Consider the following 18,017-nt stretch of genomic DNA (forward strand, 5'->3'; position numbering starts at 1 on the left):
TATCTCTTCCCTCCCTATTTTAAATTACTGGCCTAACCCTACCTGCTCTTGAAATTCATTTCTGCAGCACAGACAAGAACCTAGACAAAATCCGGTCACAGTGCCATGTTAACCTGTGTACGCTTGAGACTCTGAAATATCTCTCCATTTTCCGCTAGATCGAGCTGTTCAGGGAAGGAGACCGTTTCTGAGGCTTCTCACCTTCCCCGCCATCCCTGGCTTGTACCTGCCTTCTGTATCACATATTCAAAGATGGCAGCCCCCGGCGAGCAATGGCGGCAGGGCGCGGACATGTTGACTCTACGGCGCTTCCGGAAGTCGGGTCGTCCCTTCTCCAACGGCCTCTGGTCCTCCTCAGCTGCCGTAGGCGGACGTGGGATCTGGCGGAGGAGTAGAGTCGGAGCAGTTCGCGGAAGTAAATACGACGTTTAGCAGGGCCCCGTGGGTCGGGAGAAGATCAGGTCGGTGTGTGGTTTTTGTCCCTGGAACAGGCGAGGAGGTCCGTGGACGTGCTGTAGTGCGAATCCGTGGAGGGCTTGGAAGGTGCGCCAGGATGGGGAGTTTTGGGGGGCAGCAGTGGGAGACCGCGACGCGCCTGTCTGTGCGTGGGGTGCTTCGGGCTCGGTACGATGGTGAAGGGTCTCTGGGCTGTGTCCCAGCCGCAGGGTAGGGGGTCTTTGCGGGTTGCTCTGCCTGCGAGGGTTGGCGCTGGTGGGTGCCGTGAACGCGCTCCTGGTCTCGCCTTTCAGGTGGAGCTCAGTGGCCGCCGGGAGTTTGAGCCTCTGCGCTGCCCAGGTTTCGGTTAATACGGGGAGGTGTGGTCAGCTTCTGTGGTACTGATGGTGCCTGTGAGAGTTGGCTCTGCGGAGGCTCAGGACCTCGGGCTAGTGGTTGAGTTGAGGTTCGAACCTCGACTGCTGGGACAGACGGCGGGACGGCGCCGGGCAGTGCCTTGAAACCCGGCGCCCGGGAGCTGGCCAGGTAGAGACTGGGGGCTAATTCGGCCACGCGCCTGGGTTTCCGTGTGTTCTGTCCATGGCTGCTGCGAAGGCAAGGTGGAGTCGTTGTGAGACACCTTATGCTCCTCAAAACCGAAAAGGTGTATATGTATTTTACAGAAGTTTGTTACCGCTTGTTCTGACCTGTTACTGTACCGCGCTGTTGCTTACGCGCTTGTCATACATTCACACTTTCTACTTTAAGTCTTTATCCCTCTGGCAAGGTGACCCGTATCCCAGTTTATTAGTAAACCCTGGCCGGTCTTTGCCAGTCGTGGTGGTGCCATTTCCCACAGGTAATCATAGGATTGTATGGAGGTGAGCTTAGGTATATGGTGGAATTCTAGTCAAATATATATGTGGAAATTTGCCTGGGGAATTGTGGAGGAGGATTTTCGCTTTTAAATATATAATTCCTTGAATCTCTTTTTTCCTTATAGACGATCACATTTTCTGGAAGTAACCTTAATTTTCTGTCCTGCTTTCTAGTGTTCATACCTTATTTTTGTCTTAATACATAGGCTTGGCTCTCAGATACAAAGTAGGAAAACAGTGGGCATCTTTGTCTTATTGGCTGTCTAGAAATTTCGCCTGTTATATTGTCTGGCGTCAGCATCTTTCCAGGAAGTAGTGTTATTGGGTTTTTTTTTCAAAGAACAAACTTCTGGTGCTGTTGAGCTCTTCCATTTTTGTTGTTGTTGTTACTCTTTCTGAATTTATCTTTTCCAAAATGTACAGTTTAATTATTATAAAGGCAATATGTGTGACCAACCATCGCCCAGGTCAGGAAATAGAACATTTCTTGTGGTGATCTGTGAACCCCTTTCCAGTTATATTATTTCCTCACACCCAAAGCTATTTACCATACTGCTCTCTATAACTACTTCCAGTCTTTTTAAAAACTTTTTACCATGTACTGAATTATTTCTAATCATTATAATTTATTTAGATTTGCCTATTTTAAACTGGGTAGATGCAATTGTACAGCATGCATTTTGTGTATGTGAGGTTTCTTTTAATATTACATTTATGAATTTGTGCATTATGTATGTAACATGCATTATACATATTGTATATCCATGTTGCTGCATGTAGGTGCATTTTCTTTGTTCTGTAACAGGATTAGCAAACTTTCTTGTGAATGGCTAGACATTAAATATTTTAGGCTTTGCAAATCTAATACAGTTTCTCACATATTCTTCTTTGACTTTTGTTTTTTAAGCAGTCTTTTAAAATTTAAAAAGTATCCTTAGCTTGTAGGCTGTAAAGGTTATAGTTGCCCTTAACATTCCATTGTAACAGTTTTTCCTAGTTTTAATATACATTTGGACTGTTTGCAGTTTGGGTTACTATGAATAACGCTACTGCGAGAGTTCTTTTGTCTTTTTGTTTGAATGTGCACTCACTTTGGAGGGAATATATACCTAATTGTATACTTCAGGGTGAAATTGCTATGTCATTGGATGTATGTAACTTCAACCTAAAATAGATGTTGCCAAACAGTTTTACAGTTCTTCCAGAAGAATATCATTCCCTTTATAGTTAGTGCTTCATGTGACCTGTGTAAAATATTTTTTCATATCCTAATGTCATGGAGAAATTCTCCTTTTATTAAATTGATTTTCCCATTGAGATGTACTGTTGACCCTGGATTGATTTTTGTGTATGTTTGTGAGATGGGGATGAACCTTATCTCCTCACCTCACATAGACTTTCCCAGCACTATTTATTAAATAATTAATTTTTTTTGGAGGTACCAGGGATTGAACCCAGGACCCCTACATGGGAAGCAGGTGCTCAAACCACTGAGCTACACCTGCTTCCAGCACCATTTAGTAAAATGATGGGGAGCGGATGTGGCTCAGGCAGTTGAGCGCCTGCCTCCCACATGGAAAGTCCCGGTTTGGTTCTTGGTGCCTCCTAAAGAAAATGAGCAGAGGAGGGAACTGACACAGGGGAGCCGATGTGACTCAGTGGTTGAGCGCTGGCCTCTTGCACGCAAGGTCCCAGGTTCATTTCCCTGGTTCCCATACCTAAGAAAATGAAAATTTTTTTTAGAATTTTATTTATTTCTCTCCCCCCCACATTGTCTGCTCTCTTGTGTCCATTCTCTGTGTGTTCTTCTGTGTCTGCTTGCATTATCTGTGGCACTGGGAATTTGTGTCTCTTTTTGTTAGTCATCTTCCTGCGTCAGCTCTCCGTGTGTGCGGCTCCACTTCTGGGCAGGCTGTGCTTTTTTTGCACAGGGTGGCTCTCCTTGTGGGGTGCACTCCTTGCATGTGGGGCTCCCCTACTCTGGGGACACCCCTGCATGGCGTGGCACTCCTTGTGCGTGGTAGCGCTGTGCACGGGCCAGTTCATCATACAGGCCAGGAGGCCCTGGGTTCGAACCCTGGACCTCCCATATGATAGGCAGATGCTCTATCAGTTGAGACACATCTCCTTCCCAATTAAATTTTTTAAGTGACTTCGTTATCCACTTCCGCAGTGCCACTGTTGTCATAAATTGTTGCTATATAGGCATGAGTCTGTTCATAGGCAGTTTTGTCTGTCCTTGTACTGCTATTATACTTCCCTGATTTTTTTAAAAGATTTATTTATTTATTCCCCCCCCCCCCCCCCGCCCCAGTTGTCTGTTCTCTGTGTCTGTTTGCTGCATCATCTTTTTTGTCCGCTTCTGTTGTTGTCAGCGGCACAGGACTCTGTGTTTCTTTTTGTTGCATCATCTTTTTTTTTTTTTTAAAGATTTATTTATTTATTTAATTCCCCCCCTCCCCCGGTTGTCTGTACTCTGTGTCTATTTGCTGCGTCTTGTTTCTTTGTCCGCTTCTGCTATTGTCAGCGGCACGGGAAGTGTGGGCGGCTCTCCTTACAGGCGCACTCCTTGCGCATGGGGCTCCCCTACGCAGGGGACACCCCTTGTGCGCATCAGCACTGCGCATGGGCCAGCTCCACACGGGTCAAGGAGGCCCGGGGTTTGAACCGCGGACCTCCCATGTGGTAGATGGAGGCCCTAACCACTGGGCCAAGTCCGTTTCCCTTGTTCCATCATCTTGCTGCATTGGCTCTCCCTGTGTGCGGCGCCACTCCTGGGCACCCGGCACTTTTTTCACACTGGGCGGTTCTCCTTACAGGGCACACTCCTTGTTCATGGAGCTCCCCTACATGGGGGACACCCCTGCGTGGCAGGGCATTCCCTGTGCACATCAGCACTGTGCATTGGCCAGCTCACCACACAGTTCAGGAGGTCCTTGGTTTGAACCCTGGACCTCCCATGTGGTAGGTGGGAGCTCAATTGCTTGACCCATATCTGCTTCCTGTTATTTGATTCTAACTTTTAATCCAGTCTGATAAATGTAAGGCATTTATCTTTAATGTAATTAACTGGAGTTCTTGTTCAGTTTATACTTAGTGTAATTCTTAATAGATTTTGTTTTAAAAGAATCATCTTATTGAATTTATTGTATTTGTCCCACCTGCTCTCTATTCCTTGTTATTACTGCTTGCCTCCTTTTGGATGCATTTCTTAACTATATTTCCCCCTTCTTTTAATATAGAAATTATGTTTAAAAATTGATAGTTTCAGAGGTTACACTAGAATTCAGATATAGTGTGTATTTGTCATCTTATGTTACATGATATTTTGATACTCTTTACAGACAATATATGCAAAGACTATACTAATACCATATATTAAAAGGACAATCCTGTTGTCTATTGAAGGCCCAGTACAATTGCCTTCAGACTAAAGCCTCAGGTTATACAAAGACTTGTGAAAAGGTACACAGGCACACATCGCTTAAAGGAAAGTTATATCCAGATCCTTTCCTTCCTATATGGTGTTTCTTAAAAGTGATCTGCCTGAGAATTTACCTGCTGCTGAGATATGGTGCTCTGCTGGATCTCCTTTCCCACCTCCACTTTCACAGCCACCCCACTTCCGCTGCACAAAAGAAAGGCATGCCTTTTCCACATTCAAAATCTTAAGTTTTATTGCCTAAGGATGTAAAATCTTCAGGGCACCAAATAAAAGAACAGTTAGGAAAATTGGAGTTTTGGATAAAGAAAAATGTCTCAGAGCAGTGACAGCATCTAGGCCAAGAAGAAATGTACCACTCAAATGGAATTTTCTCTTTAGCTCACAGGTCCTAACTCCCCAAGAGCAAGAGCATCAAGTGCAGGAAGGAGGAAGTTCCAGGATTTGGGTATCATCATTTCTGGGGACACACTTGATTGGAGACTAGGATTTCTCACCAGAAACTTAGACGAGATCCAGAAGACACAAAGACAGAGCATCTCCACTGCTGGCCACTTCCTGAGAACTGAAGAAAATGATCAAGGCCCAGGTGACTTTTGGTTTGTTTTATTCTTTCTTTTGTTCCCTAAGATATTTGTAGAGGCCATTAAAAAAAGAAATCAATTCAGTTAATCTGAAAAGTATAAGTTTTGAAAAGCAGGATCTAGAGAGAAATAAACTTAGATTCTAACTTCAGCAGAGGACAAAGTTGGCTCAGCAATATATTTACCACAAGATCAACACTGAATGACTGTTGTTGGAACATAATGTGTGACTGGAGGAGGCTGTGGGTTCCATTAGCTATTAATTTCACCTACCGTCTCCCAGCAGTCAACACAACAAAGGATCCACTGTAATTTGCTTGATATGCACTGACTGATTTTGAGGAGGGAGCAGAGCTTTTCCTTGGAGTATGCTCTTATTCCACGGCACTTTGGTCTCAGGAAATTTGACTGTTCTTCCTAGAGGAGATTTAATGAGTGGCATCCTGAACGGCTGCCATCTCATCAGTGCAAAAGCAGGTCTCCTCCGGCTGCTTCTCCCAGGGCTCCTCAGAGACCCTGGTGAGGCGAGAACAGGCAAACTCAGGGGACACAGGGGCCCGACTCAAGTTAACCCAAGCGTTTTCAATGAACAGGTAGGTGAACTGGTATTTTGAGGACAGATTTGGAGGTAAGAAATTGACAAAACTGTTGTCTGAGAGTTGGGATTGACTTTTTCCAAACTCCTGAAAATGCTATTTTGGCTTCCTCCCATGAATCATAAATGTTCTTAATGGCATCTAGAATGGTGAATCCTCTCCAATTTACTTTGCCCAGATCCAGGAGAGGAATCACTTTCTGTAGCGCCTATGTAACCCCACAAAGACTCTTCCTTTCACTTGAACACTTAGAGGCCATTGTAGGGTTGCTAACTGGCCTAATTTCAAGATTGTTGTGTCTCAGGGTATAGGGAGGCCCAAGGAGAAGGAGAGAGGGAATGGCTAGTCAGTGGAGCAGACAGAACACACACAACATTTATCAATTAAGTTCACCGTCTTATATGGGCAAGGTTCATGGCACCCCAAAATAATTACAATAGTAACATCAAAGATCACTGATCACAGATCACCATAACATATAACAATGAAAAAGTTTGATATATTGCAAGAATTATCAAAATACAATAACATGCTGTTGGAAAAATGGTGCCAATAGACTTGCTTGATGCAGAGTAGCCACAAACATTGAATTTGTAAGAAATGCGATGCCTGCGAAGTGCAATAGAATGAAGCACAGTAGCACAAGGTATGCCTGTATTATGTTTTAGCCCAGTGGTCCTGGTGTTGAATTACTGCTCAGCATTTGTTGGGTTTCCAGAGTCTGTGGTTTGGGGTGTTTAATCAGTTCTGGAAATTTCTTAGTTTTTAGATCTTTGGATATCACTTCTTTGTTCCTTTGTTTTATCTTTCAGAATTTACAGATAGTTCATATGTTAGAACTCATAATCCTCCATGTTTATTAGCCTCTTTGTATTTTCTATCTGTTTTTCTGTGTAAACTTTTGGGTAATTTCTTCGATTGTATATTACAACTCAGTAATTATCTATTTAGTGTCTCCATTATGCTGCTAACCTGCCTCTTAAAATATATATATATGTGTGTGTGCGTGTGCACACACATATACACACATACATACAACACCCCATATATATGTATATATATATATTTTTTACTTTTTTCCCCCAAATCTGCCTAGCCATCTTTGTTATTGTCTTGTTCTGATAGTTTTTGTTATTCCTTTCATCATGCCAAACATGGTTATTGAACATATAATTTCTTGTAATGCTGGCATCTGGAGTATCTTTACAGTAGATCTCTGCCATTGGCTGTGAAGGCTCATGTTAAATGTCGGAACATGTTTTATTCATCCTGACATCACTAGCCTATGTTTATCACTTAGCAGATAGGCCCATATTTCTGTGTGTGTGTGTGTGTGTGTGTATAGTGTTAATATGAGAGATAGTTCTAGGTAGTAAGAGGATTTAACTGCTATACACTGTAGAAACTTAGTTTGATGAAAGGTTGGATGACTCAGTGCACATTTACAGAATGTTTTGTTAGAGTTGTACTTCTTCCTCAATGTATTAATTTAAAAAAAGACCCCTAGGGATATAGATGCTGCCTATATAGTGGAGATGAGGAGAACAACTTCCTTCATATTTCCTCCATGTCATCAAAGGGAAATCACTTGGGGGTATTTGGGAATACTAAACTTTCTGTACGGTTTTTCTGTAAACCTGCAACTGCTCTAAAAAAAAATAATAAAAGATTAGAAAAATAAAATAAAAAGGAAATCATTCTATTAAAGGGGTGTCTGTAATTACAGGAATCACTGTCATGGGAGGATGTGGCTGTACAGTTCACCTGGGAAGAGTGGCAGCTGCTGGGCCCTGCTCAGAAGGACCTGTACCTGGATGTGATGTTGGAGAACTATAGCAGCCTGGTGTCACTGGGTGAGGAGAGCTCCCCTGCATCACTCAGAGGTACCCAGTCAGTGGCCTCTCCTGTCTCAGCTGCTGAAAGCTTTGGAGTAACTGCTGTGCTCTGTACTGGCAGATTCTTAGTCCATTCTTGGGCCCCAAAGAAACATGGGATTGAAAAGCCTTTGCCTTGTAGGTGTGTCAGTTACTTAGTCCTCAAATGTAACATGCCATGGTCTTTATAGCCCACAGTCCCAGTCGGTGTGCCTAAGTTATATATCATTTCCCATGAACAGGGTATCAAGTTAGCAAACCAGTTGCACTCTCCAAGTTGGAACGAGGAGAACCACCATGGATGAGACGAGAGGAAGTCCATCATGGAGCTCATGTGGGTAAGAGACGCAGCAGTGGGGGAGGTTGTGGAAGCCCCATTCTGGCCAAGCAGCAAAGGATCGCAGCCCTGCAGGATGTCAGAGGATACCTTAACAGCCTCTCCACCTCTCCCCATGTTTTGTAGGAGTTTAGAAAAAAAACTATATCCTTTTATCTCTTTTGGGCTCTAATCCCTGTTTATTTTGTCTACATCTTGATTTGGAGGGTTGGATTATTTGCCAAGTTCTCTTCTTCCTGGGATTCACCAGTCTTTCCCTTCTTCATACCTTTCACATCCCTTGCTTTGAAATTGTACCTTCCTGTCCTCTCTCCAGAAAGAAAATTTTGGATTCATCACTGCCTTCTGATTCCTGCATTATTGGGTCCTAGTGCTTTCCCTTTCTAACATCCAACCCCGCTTCAGATGTTAAGAACCCACAGTAAACTGGCTTGCAATTATCTGGCCCCTTAGCTGCTCTTTTGGCCCATTCTGAGGTTCTCAAAAGTTCTGTTTTACATTTTCTCCTCTGTTCTCCTAACCCTCCAAAGTTTCCTTCAAATGACTTAAGTCCTTTTGTTTTTTGGAGGAGACTCCCAAATTGACATCTGCCTTGATATTGTCTAACATAGACTTCACTTCTATGTTTTACTTCTCTCAGCAGTAGCTGCCCTATGAGTTCCCAGTAACTGCAAAGAACTAAATGATCTTCCTTATAAGAAAACCAGTTTCTCCTTTAGTTCTGTACATCTTGAGTCTGCCCGTGTTGAATTTCTTTGAATGTCCCCTCTCTGCAGAGCTCATTTCTTTAAAGGTCTCTGCTGTGCATGGTGATTTTTTAACTAGAGAAGACATTTTTAACATCCTACATTCTCAGTTCCAGCCTAAACGAGATCACAACTCATGTCTACTTCTGTTTAATCCCTTTGGCTATTTGCTAATTCTGATCTTTCTCCTAATTCATCGTAGATGCTACCACTCTATTCACTTACCTGAAGCTTTGGTTCCCCTATCCCACCCCCCATCATATTCTGATGACTTCAGGTCCCAGGTAACCATTTTCCCTGTCATTTGACATTGAAATTTCTCGTTCTGGGATCTCATGAAATGGTGTCATCTTGCTTATACAGAGATTCTGTCTTTTTCCTAAAATGTCCCACATGAGTTCCATATATGTGATTGCTTCTTTGATTCATTCCTTTAAAAACTATGTTTTGATAGCCTGTTAAATGCTGGGGCTAACAACAGTGAGCAAAACAATTTATCAAGAGTTTTCCTTCTGAGAGGAAGAGGAGCCTTGAAATCTATAAAAACCAAATTTGTAAATCTGTGGGAAAATTAAGGGGTGAAAGTGCTGTGAAGAAAAATAAAGCAGCATAACGGACTGTATGCACTACAGCTGGGGACTTCTCTTTTAGGAAAGGGACTTTTCTTTAATAAGGTACCTTTGAGAAAGTGCGTTGGGGAAGTTAATAGGTTGCCTGGGTTAGGTGTCCAAGTAGAGAGAGTAATTAAGTTTAAAAACCCAAGGCAGGAGTGTGTTTGAGATGTTAAGGAAGCTGTATTAGTCAGCCAAAGAGGTACTGATGCAAAGTACCAGAAATCTGTTGACTTTCATAAAGGGTATTTATTTGGGATAAAAGCTTATAGTTATAAGGCCCTAAGGAGTCCAACTCAAGGTACCATAAGAGGCATCTTCTCACCAAACTCTATTGCCATGAGTTGAAGCAAGATGGCAGGTGATGACAGCAAGGGTTCAGCCCTCCTCTTTCTCTTAAGGCTTTGTGGGCCCAGCTTCTTCCAGTCTCAACTATAGGCTGGAGGGCTTGTTTCTTTGTGGGCCTTCTTCTGTATCTTCTTCTGTGTGTCTTCTTGATTGAGTATCTGTTTATATAGCCCTGGGGGTGGGGACTCCACCCTGAGCCACCTGTTGTGGTCAAATCAAAGGCCCTGAATTGATTTAATGAAGTAAACTTCTAGCCTTTGAATTTAAATCAATCAAAGGGTATTGTACCCAGAGGAACTGACAGTTTACAAACATAATCTATATCTGTTTTTGAAATTCATAAATAGTATCAAACTGCCACAGAAGCCAATATGAATAGAGCAGGGTTGGCTATCAGGAACATGGTAAGAAATAAGGCCAAAATGGTAGCAGTGACAGAGTGAGGAGGGGGTCAGATAGGGCCTTTAATCCATTTATTAAGAATAATAAAATTTATTCCTAATGAGGTGACAGAATGTTAGGAAGTTTTGAATACTGGAATGACATGATGTAATTTAGCTTTTAAAAAGGATTGTTTTGGCTACTTGTGGAAAGAAGACATTAGCAGGCAGGAGTGGAAGCAGGGAAGCCAGGGAGGGAGTAAAAATAGTGAGTGGTTGACTCTGACATGGGTGGAGGGGTGAGTGTTGGTTAGAGATGGGATATATTTGTAAAGGAGAACAAATGGGATTTGCCATCAAAGTAGATAGGTATGTGAGAGGAGGAGCTGGATGAAGGTTGATGTTAGGGTTTGGGGATAGAAATTGCTCTAAGGAACATTAAAGCAGCATAAATGCAGTGTGTGCTCAGCTTTGGTGCTATGCCTTTAGGGATAGGAATACCTCTTTGATAAGGTGCCCAGAGCACACAGATGAGGGACATAGGTGGGCCTGGATGAGTAGTGCCCCATTGTGAAAAAATGGAAAGCTCAAAGGCCTGAGGTAGGAGTGTGTTGAGAAACTTCTAGGAAGCCTGAGTGGACTAAGCAGAGTGTGCAGGAGGGAGAGGCTGGAGATAAGGTCAGCGGGGTAGTAGCTTGGGGTTGGGGTAGGCAGGTCCTACAGGGTCCCATTTCAAGACTTGGAATGAATTCCTAATGAATGAGAAAATACTGGTGAGTTTTAAGTAGAGGAGTGACATTTGTATTTAAAGGATCGCTTTGGATAGAATCAGATGAAGCAAGAGCTGAGTTGCCATTTACTGTGATGGAGAAAAGAGATGGAGGAGGAAGATTCAGGTTGCATTGTCAGTAGGGAAAAGTATGAGAGTGCAAAGAATTTGGCTCTGTTAAGGTACAGCATGAAGAAAGAGATGACGGTTCCCACAGCCAGAGCAGTAGTTCATCTGCTTCCGGAGATTATATGCTCCACTGCCCTGTCATAATAATCCCTAAGAATTGTTGATTCTTTCTCAAGGAATATAGGAGAATGTTCCAGCTAAAACAGTGGTTGAAGTGCTTATTAACTTCAGGAGGTTTCCAATAAATGTGAGGTTAGTGGGTTTGATGGTGTCTTCAGAATAAAGAAGAAAGGAAAATTTTAGGAAAAGAATCTCCACTTGAGTCTACCGCAATTAAGCCAAAATAAAGTATTGGGAATAGAGCAGTCTGACCTGATCTCCAGTATACTTTTTCTAAACACTGTGTCTGCTTATTTTCCTGGTCAGGATGGTTAACGTTTTGTTAACCATTGGATTTTTCCAATTCTGAACTTCTTACATGATAGATTAGCAGAAACCTTGGTCCTGTGCCTTCATCTTCTTTTAATCCACATGTTCTCAGTACATGACCTTATCCAGTTCTCTGTCCTTAAATATTTATATACTAAATTGTTGTCTCCAGTGAAGACTTTCTTCAAGATTTATATATTCTTCAGAGGCTTTATGTCTGTAGTTAGATATGCAGTAACCATCTTAAAGTGGTTCTGTTTCAGAATGTATGCTTGGTTTCTTCCACATTCTATTCATCAATACTATTCTACATCTTGTGGAAGGGCATTGCCCTGGATTCCTCACTTTTTTTATTCCCCATCCAACAACAAACCCCTGAGTGAGTCTTGTCTTCCTCCAAAATGTATCCTGATTTCCTCCACCTTGCTCCACTCCATAGCTCCTTTAAACCACTTTCTACAATCTGCAGCTGCTTTCTTTATTTCTCTCCTTGCTTCTTTAGGTGGTATTACTCAGGGTTCTCTAGGGAAACAGAATCAACAAGAGATATCTGTCAATAGTAAGAGATTTTATCAGAGTCTCTCATGGGGATGCACAAGTCCAGGTTCCGCACGCAGGCTGTAGCCAGGGGCTTGATGAGTTTCTGGGAGACATTGGCTGTCCAAAGACAAGCTGGGATATTCTCCCTGAATGCTGGAATCACTTCCCCTTTTAAGGCATTCAACTGATTGCCATCAGCAATGAGTGCTGCTTTATCCAATCTCCCTGATCGATGTAATCAGCTATCTATGCGGTAAAGTCAATGGTGACTAAAGTCCATGAATTCCCTTGTATTACAGTTAGCCCACTGCTTGCTTGACCAAACAATTGGGCACAGTTACCTGGCTGACTTGACACATTAGCTTAACCATCACAGGTGGTTTTACCAAATTTGATGTAGACTTCTTTACCATAAGGGAGATATTTGTGTATCCCCAACACTAGCTAGCACCTTGCTTGGTACATAGTAGCTATTCAATAAGGGTTGATAGAATTAATGAATCTGTCCACCAGTTTGGATTAAGGGCCCCTCCAGCTTGTGTGTTCTGCTGCCTACAGTGACTTGCTCATATTTCAGTCTCTGCATGTTTTGCACAGCCTTATTTAGAAAGCAGCCAAATCCGTATTTACTCAGTAAATTATCTAACCTTGTTTCTACACTAACTGCTTTTACTTTTTGGTTTGTTTACATTATTAGTTTTGCCAACATGCAAGGAACATTAAGCGTGGAGTTTTATTTACACTCATATCCTCGGGTTGTCACTATAGAGCCATCGCACATCAAAGCATTTTTAAAATGTGCATATTCCAAATCGAGATGATGGAAGGATTCACTCTTCTCTTCTTTCCTAGACATCTTGAAAGTTAATGATCATCAGCTGGCAAACTCACAAAATGAAAGCTGTATATGTGGAATGGAACAATACCATGAGTGTAACGCATTTGAAAATATTGTTCATCAGAGCAACAGTCATTTTTCTTTAAGGCAAAATCATTATATATCTCCTTTACATGGAAAAACTGTGAAATCAGATTTAACTTTAGTCAACCAGAGCAGAAGCTATGAAATAAAGAACACTGCTGAGTTTAATAGAGATAGGAAGTCATTTCTCCCCGCTAATCATGAACAATTACATAATGAAGTTAAATTCCCTGAAAATCGAAAACCCACCAGTACTAAGTCCCAATTCATTAAGCAGCAGAAAACTCACAAAATAGAGAAACCTCATGTCTGCAGTGAATGTGGGAAAGCCTTTACCAAGAAGTCTTGGCTCACTGATCATCATATCATTCATACAGGAGAAAAACCCCATAGATGCAGTCTTTGTGGGAAAGCATTCTCCAGAAAGTTCATGCTCACCGAACACCAGAGAACACATACAGGAGAAAAACCTTATGAATGTACCGAATGTGGGAAAGCCTTTCCCAAGAAATCACGGCTCAATATACACCAGAAAACTCATACAGGAGAGAGGCCCTATATATGCAGTGATTGTGGAAAAGGTTTCATCCAGAAGGGAAATCTGATTGTGCATCAGCGAATTCATACAGGCGAGAAACCGTATATATGCAATGAATGTGGAAAAGGCTTCATCCAAAAGACATGCCTCATAGCACATCAGCGATTTCACACAGGAAAAACTCCCTTTGTGTGCAGTGAATGTGGAAAGTCCTGTTCCCAGAGGTCAGGTCTCATTAAACATCAAAGAATTCACACGGGAGAGAGACCCTTTGAATGTGGGGAATGTGGGAAAGCCTTTACCACGAAGCAAAAGCTCATTGTACATCAAAGAACTCATACAGGAGAGAGACCCTATGGCTGCAAGGAGTGTGGGAAAGCTTTTGCCTACATGTCTTGCCTTGTTAAACATAAGAGAATACACACAAGAGAGAAACGTGTAGATTCAGTGAAGGTGGACCGTCCCTCCACAAAGAGACGTAGCTCATCACGTACCAGTGATCTCAGGCAGGAGAAAAACCCTGTTAATACTGTGACTGTGCAGCTGCCTTCAGTGACCCCGCAGACATCATTAAACATCAGTGGGCTTCTGACAAATAGGAACGTTGTTCTCGTGGGACAGCCTGTTGCCAGATGTGCACCCTTAGGAGATAACAGAGCATTTACCCAAGAGGGAAACGTTACAAATGCAGCGAATGTGGTAGTGCCTTCAGTAATTAATTATGTTTTATTTTACGTCACCGGGAACCCATAGGTAAAACTCAGATACACTTAATATGGAAAAGGGTTGAGTAAAAATTTCTAGCTCAAATGGCTGAAAAGTATATACCGAGAGGAATTGTATGAATGCAAAGACTGGGAAAGCCTAACACACTTGTCTTCCATAAATAGACTGATGCAGAGACAATCTAATGTTAACCCAAACATGTACACATCAGTTGCTCTATTGTGTCAATTAAATGCGTGAACAAAATCTGAGTTTATCTAAGTGAAGGAGATAAGTACTGTGAATTTTTAAAAAATATTTATTTATTTATTTATTTATTTATATTTTATTCCTCTCCCCTTCCCTGCCCCAGTTGTCTGCTCTCTGTGTCCATTTGCTGTGTGTTCTTCTGTGTCTGCTTGTATTCTTGTGAGTGGCATCCGGAATCTGTGTCTCTTTTTGTTGCGTCATCTTGCTGCGTCAGCTCTCCGTGTGCGCTGCGCCATTCCTGAGCAAGCTGCACTTTTTTCGCCCTGGGCATCTCTCCTTAAAGGCACACTAGTTGCGCGTGGGGCTCCCCTACACTGGGGGCACCCCTTCGTGGCACGGAACTCCTTGCACGCATCAGCACTGTGCGTGGTTCAGCTTATCACACGGGTCAGGAGGCCCTGGGTTTGAACCTTGGACCTCCCATGTGGTAGACAGATGCCCTATCATTGGGCCAAATCCGCTTCCCGAGTACTGTGAATTTTTAAAACATAAGATAATTGGTACCTGGAATATTGCTATAAATGGAAAGCCTCAGAGAATGTAGTTCATGGGGAAGGGGCAATATTGGATTGAGTGGGATTTGGAGCACTATACATCAATATGTATCCATTCAGTTTCTCTAGGCTAGTGTGAAGGATTAGTTGAAAACTGGGATGTGTACCATAAACTTGTAGAACTCTATTATGCAGAGGTACCTCTGAAGCAGTAGCCTCACATTGAGTCCATTCATTTAATGAGTATTTTTTTTTTTAAAGATTTATTTATTTATTTAATTTCCCCCCATCCCCTGGTTGTCTGTTCTTGGTGTCTATTTGCTGTGTCTTGTTTCTTTGTGCAGTGGCACGGGAAGTGTGGGCGGTGCCATTCCTGGGCAGGCTGCTCTTTCTTTTCACGCTGGGCGGCTTTCCTCATGGGCACACTCCTTGTGCATGGGGCTCCCCCACGCGGGGGACACCCTTGCGTGGCACGGCACTCCTTGCGCGCATCAGCACTGCGCATGGCCAGCTCCACACGGGTCAAGGAGGCCCGGGGTTTGAACCGCGGACCTCCCATATGGTAGACGGATGCCCTAACCACTGTGCCAAAGTCCGTTTCCCTGAATGAGTATTTGTCAAATACTTTCGTTGTACTTGATCCTCTTCCAGGAGCTGAGGATACAATGGTGAACAAAACAGAACTAGCCCATACTGCCTTGGAGAGAGCATTATTTGGGTTATATTTAAGTGGTAGCTTTATAATCCAACAAATCTAGTCAGATGATGTAAATATATACATTTAAGTGCAGTGGACAAGGAGTATTGGTTTAAAGTTTGGTTAGAATTTTTAGGAGTTAGAAAATCCTAAATATTTCTTTTGATGATTTCTTGTTCAAGGGGCATATATTATTTCGAGCATCGGGGGAAGGACTCTTAATGAGTGGTAGTTAGGCACCCTAGGACATAAGACATGGGCATTAAAGTATAACTTATCTCCCCGAGTAAATTATAAATCCCTTAAAACCTTTGGTGACTATCTTTTAACATTTGACAAAATTAAAATCAAATTCCTCATTCACATTCGCCACATTTCAAGTGCTGAGCTATAGCCATTTGTGATTACTGTTTGTGGAGCTTGACTACAAAGTATGTGCCTGGAAAGTGTATCCTGAGAGCAGTCACCATCATTTCCATCCCAGGAAATTAAATAGGAGAGCACAGGTTTACAGATTTTATATTTTCCTAAAATATAAAATAAAAACTGATGACATATTGAGACATAAATACAGGAAAATCAAAATTATTGATTTAATAAATGAGTTCATGGACTGCTCAATCAGTTTTTATCATTGAAGGGTATGAAGTCAATTCTAAAGGAGATAATTGTGTCCAAAAACTTTCAGGCATGATTAGCGAGAGACTTAGCGACTGAATAAAAGGGGCAGAGTAAGAAAGGAAGAGGATCACCAGAATAAGAATAAAAAAGATGGAACTTTAGTGTCCATCCTTTTGAATGGATTAGAGTATTGGAGATGGGAGGAATTGACATCATTTTGGGCTGTCTTGAAGATGAACCCTCATATTTGTCCACAGACCTGTCACTCTGAGAATTGCTACTGTTTTGAAGATTTTTTGCCAGAAGCTTGGAAATGAATGCAGATTCCTGGGTCACACCCCAGACTTCCTAAACCAACCATGGGGTTAGGGGCCCAGGACTCTGCATTTTTTAATAAGGGCTTTCTGATGCACACTTAATTTTTTTTTTTTGATTAAAGATTTATTTATGTATTTGTTTTCCCCCTCTTCTCCCCCTGTCCTGCTGTTTTTCCTGTCTGTATCCATTCGCTGTGTGATCGTCTGTATCTATTTCTCTTTTGGTCTTCTCTTATTTTTTCTCTAGGATTCACCAGGATTCAATCCTGGGACCTCTGATATACAAAGAGTTTTCCTGTTAGCTGCACCACCTCAGTTCCTGGTTTCTACTGTGCTTCACCTTGACTCTCCCCTTTGTCTCTCTTTGTTGTTGTTGTTGTTGCATCATCATCTTGCTGCGTGACTCACATGTGCGGACCCTGGCTCACCACGTGGGCACCATGGGCACCGGCTCACTGCACAGGTGCGCTCTCTCCTTCACCAGGAGGCCCCATAGATCAAACCCAGGTTCTCCCGTACGGTACATGGAAACCCAATCACTTGAGCCACATCCACTTCCCCACACTTAATTTTGAAGACCTCTGTCTTTAAATCCTGGATTAGTGCTCCCACCACTACCCCCACTCTATAAGGGGATGGGTTCAGGGCAGATACTCTCCAGCAAAGAATCAGAAATGGTTGCTCCACCATGTGTTGCAGACCAAAAGTGAGTTCTCATCTGATGCACTCTGATTTAATCAGTAAACATGGGGATTTTGAGAAGAGAACATGTTTATTTAGCAAAGGCTAGCCCGATGAAAACAGGAGTCATGTTCCTCAGATCTGTCTCCGGAGCTGGAAAAGGGACATTTACTGGATTAAACAAAGGGAGTTGGAGTTAGAGTCATCAGCACTATTGGCACATTGGGATTGGCTAGTAGTAGACTTTAATGATTGTGAGTTGGTTATTATCACTGGCTGTGCCCACATTCAAATGAGGGATTGCAAGTTGGTTGTTATTATTGGCTGGTAGATTTCATGTAGGTTTATCTAGGGTCTGGTATTTTCTTTGTGTTGTTCCTGCCCAATGTGATTATACCCGCAGGGTATTTTATGTTTCAGGGTCATTTTATTTTTATTTTTATTTTTTTAAAGATTTATTTTTTTTATTTCTCTCCCCTTCCCCGCCCCCCCCCCCGAGTTGTCTGTTCTCTGTGTCTGTTTGCTGCGTGTTCTTCTTTGTCTGCTTCTGTTGTTGTCAGCAGCACAGGAATCTGTGTTTCTTTTTGTTGCATCATCTTTCATCTTGTTGTGTCAGCTCTCCATGTGTATGGCGCCATTCCTGGGCAGGCTGCACTTTCTTTCGCGCTGGGCAG

General features: G+C 42.6%; 1 protein-coding gene across 10 annotated transcripts; it reads left to right on the forward strand.

Annotated features, from left to right (window-relative positions):
* The first annotated feature begins 261 nt into the window (after positions 1 to 261).
* On the forward strand, positions 262 to 14,530 carry LOC139436935 (zinc finger protein 350-like). Of its 10 annotated transcripts, none has more exons than XM_071209611.1 (5): positions 262 to 543; positions 5,137 to 5,354; positions 7,662 to 7,818; positions 8,052 to 8,147; positions 12,951 to 14,530. In XM_071209611.1, the coding sequence occupies exons 3-5, from the start codon at positions 7,755 to 7,757 to the stop codon at positions 14,309 to 14,311; spliced, it is 1,521 nt and encodes a 506-aa protein (XP_071065712.1). In that variant the 5' UTR covers positions 262 to 543; positions 5,137 to 5,354; positions 7,662 to 7,754; the 3' UTR covers positions 14,312 to 14,530. The 10 variants fall into 10 exon arrangements, with proteins under 10 accessions (XP_071065712.1, XP_071065704.1, XP_071065706.1 ...); XM_071209603.1 differs by having other exon boundaries at positions 5,137 to 5,344; XM_071209605.1 differs by having other exon boundaries at positions 262 to 499; positions 5,137 to 5,344.
* The last annotated feature ends 3,487 nt before the right edge of the window (positions 14,531 to 18,017 follow it).

The sequence above is a fragment of the Dasypus novemcinctus genome, chromosome 18 (assembly GCF_030445035.2).
Source record: "Dasypus novemcinctus isolate mDasNov1 chromosome 18, mDasNov1.1.hap2, whole genome shotgun sequence".
NCBI classification, from domain to species: domain Eukaryota; kingdom Metazoa; phylum Chordata; class Mammalia; order Cingulata; family Dasypodidae; genus Dasypus; species Dasypus novemcinctus.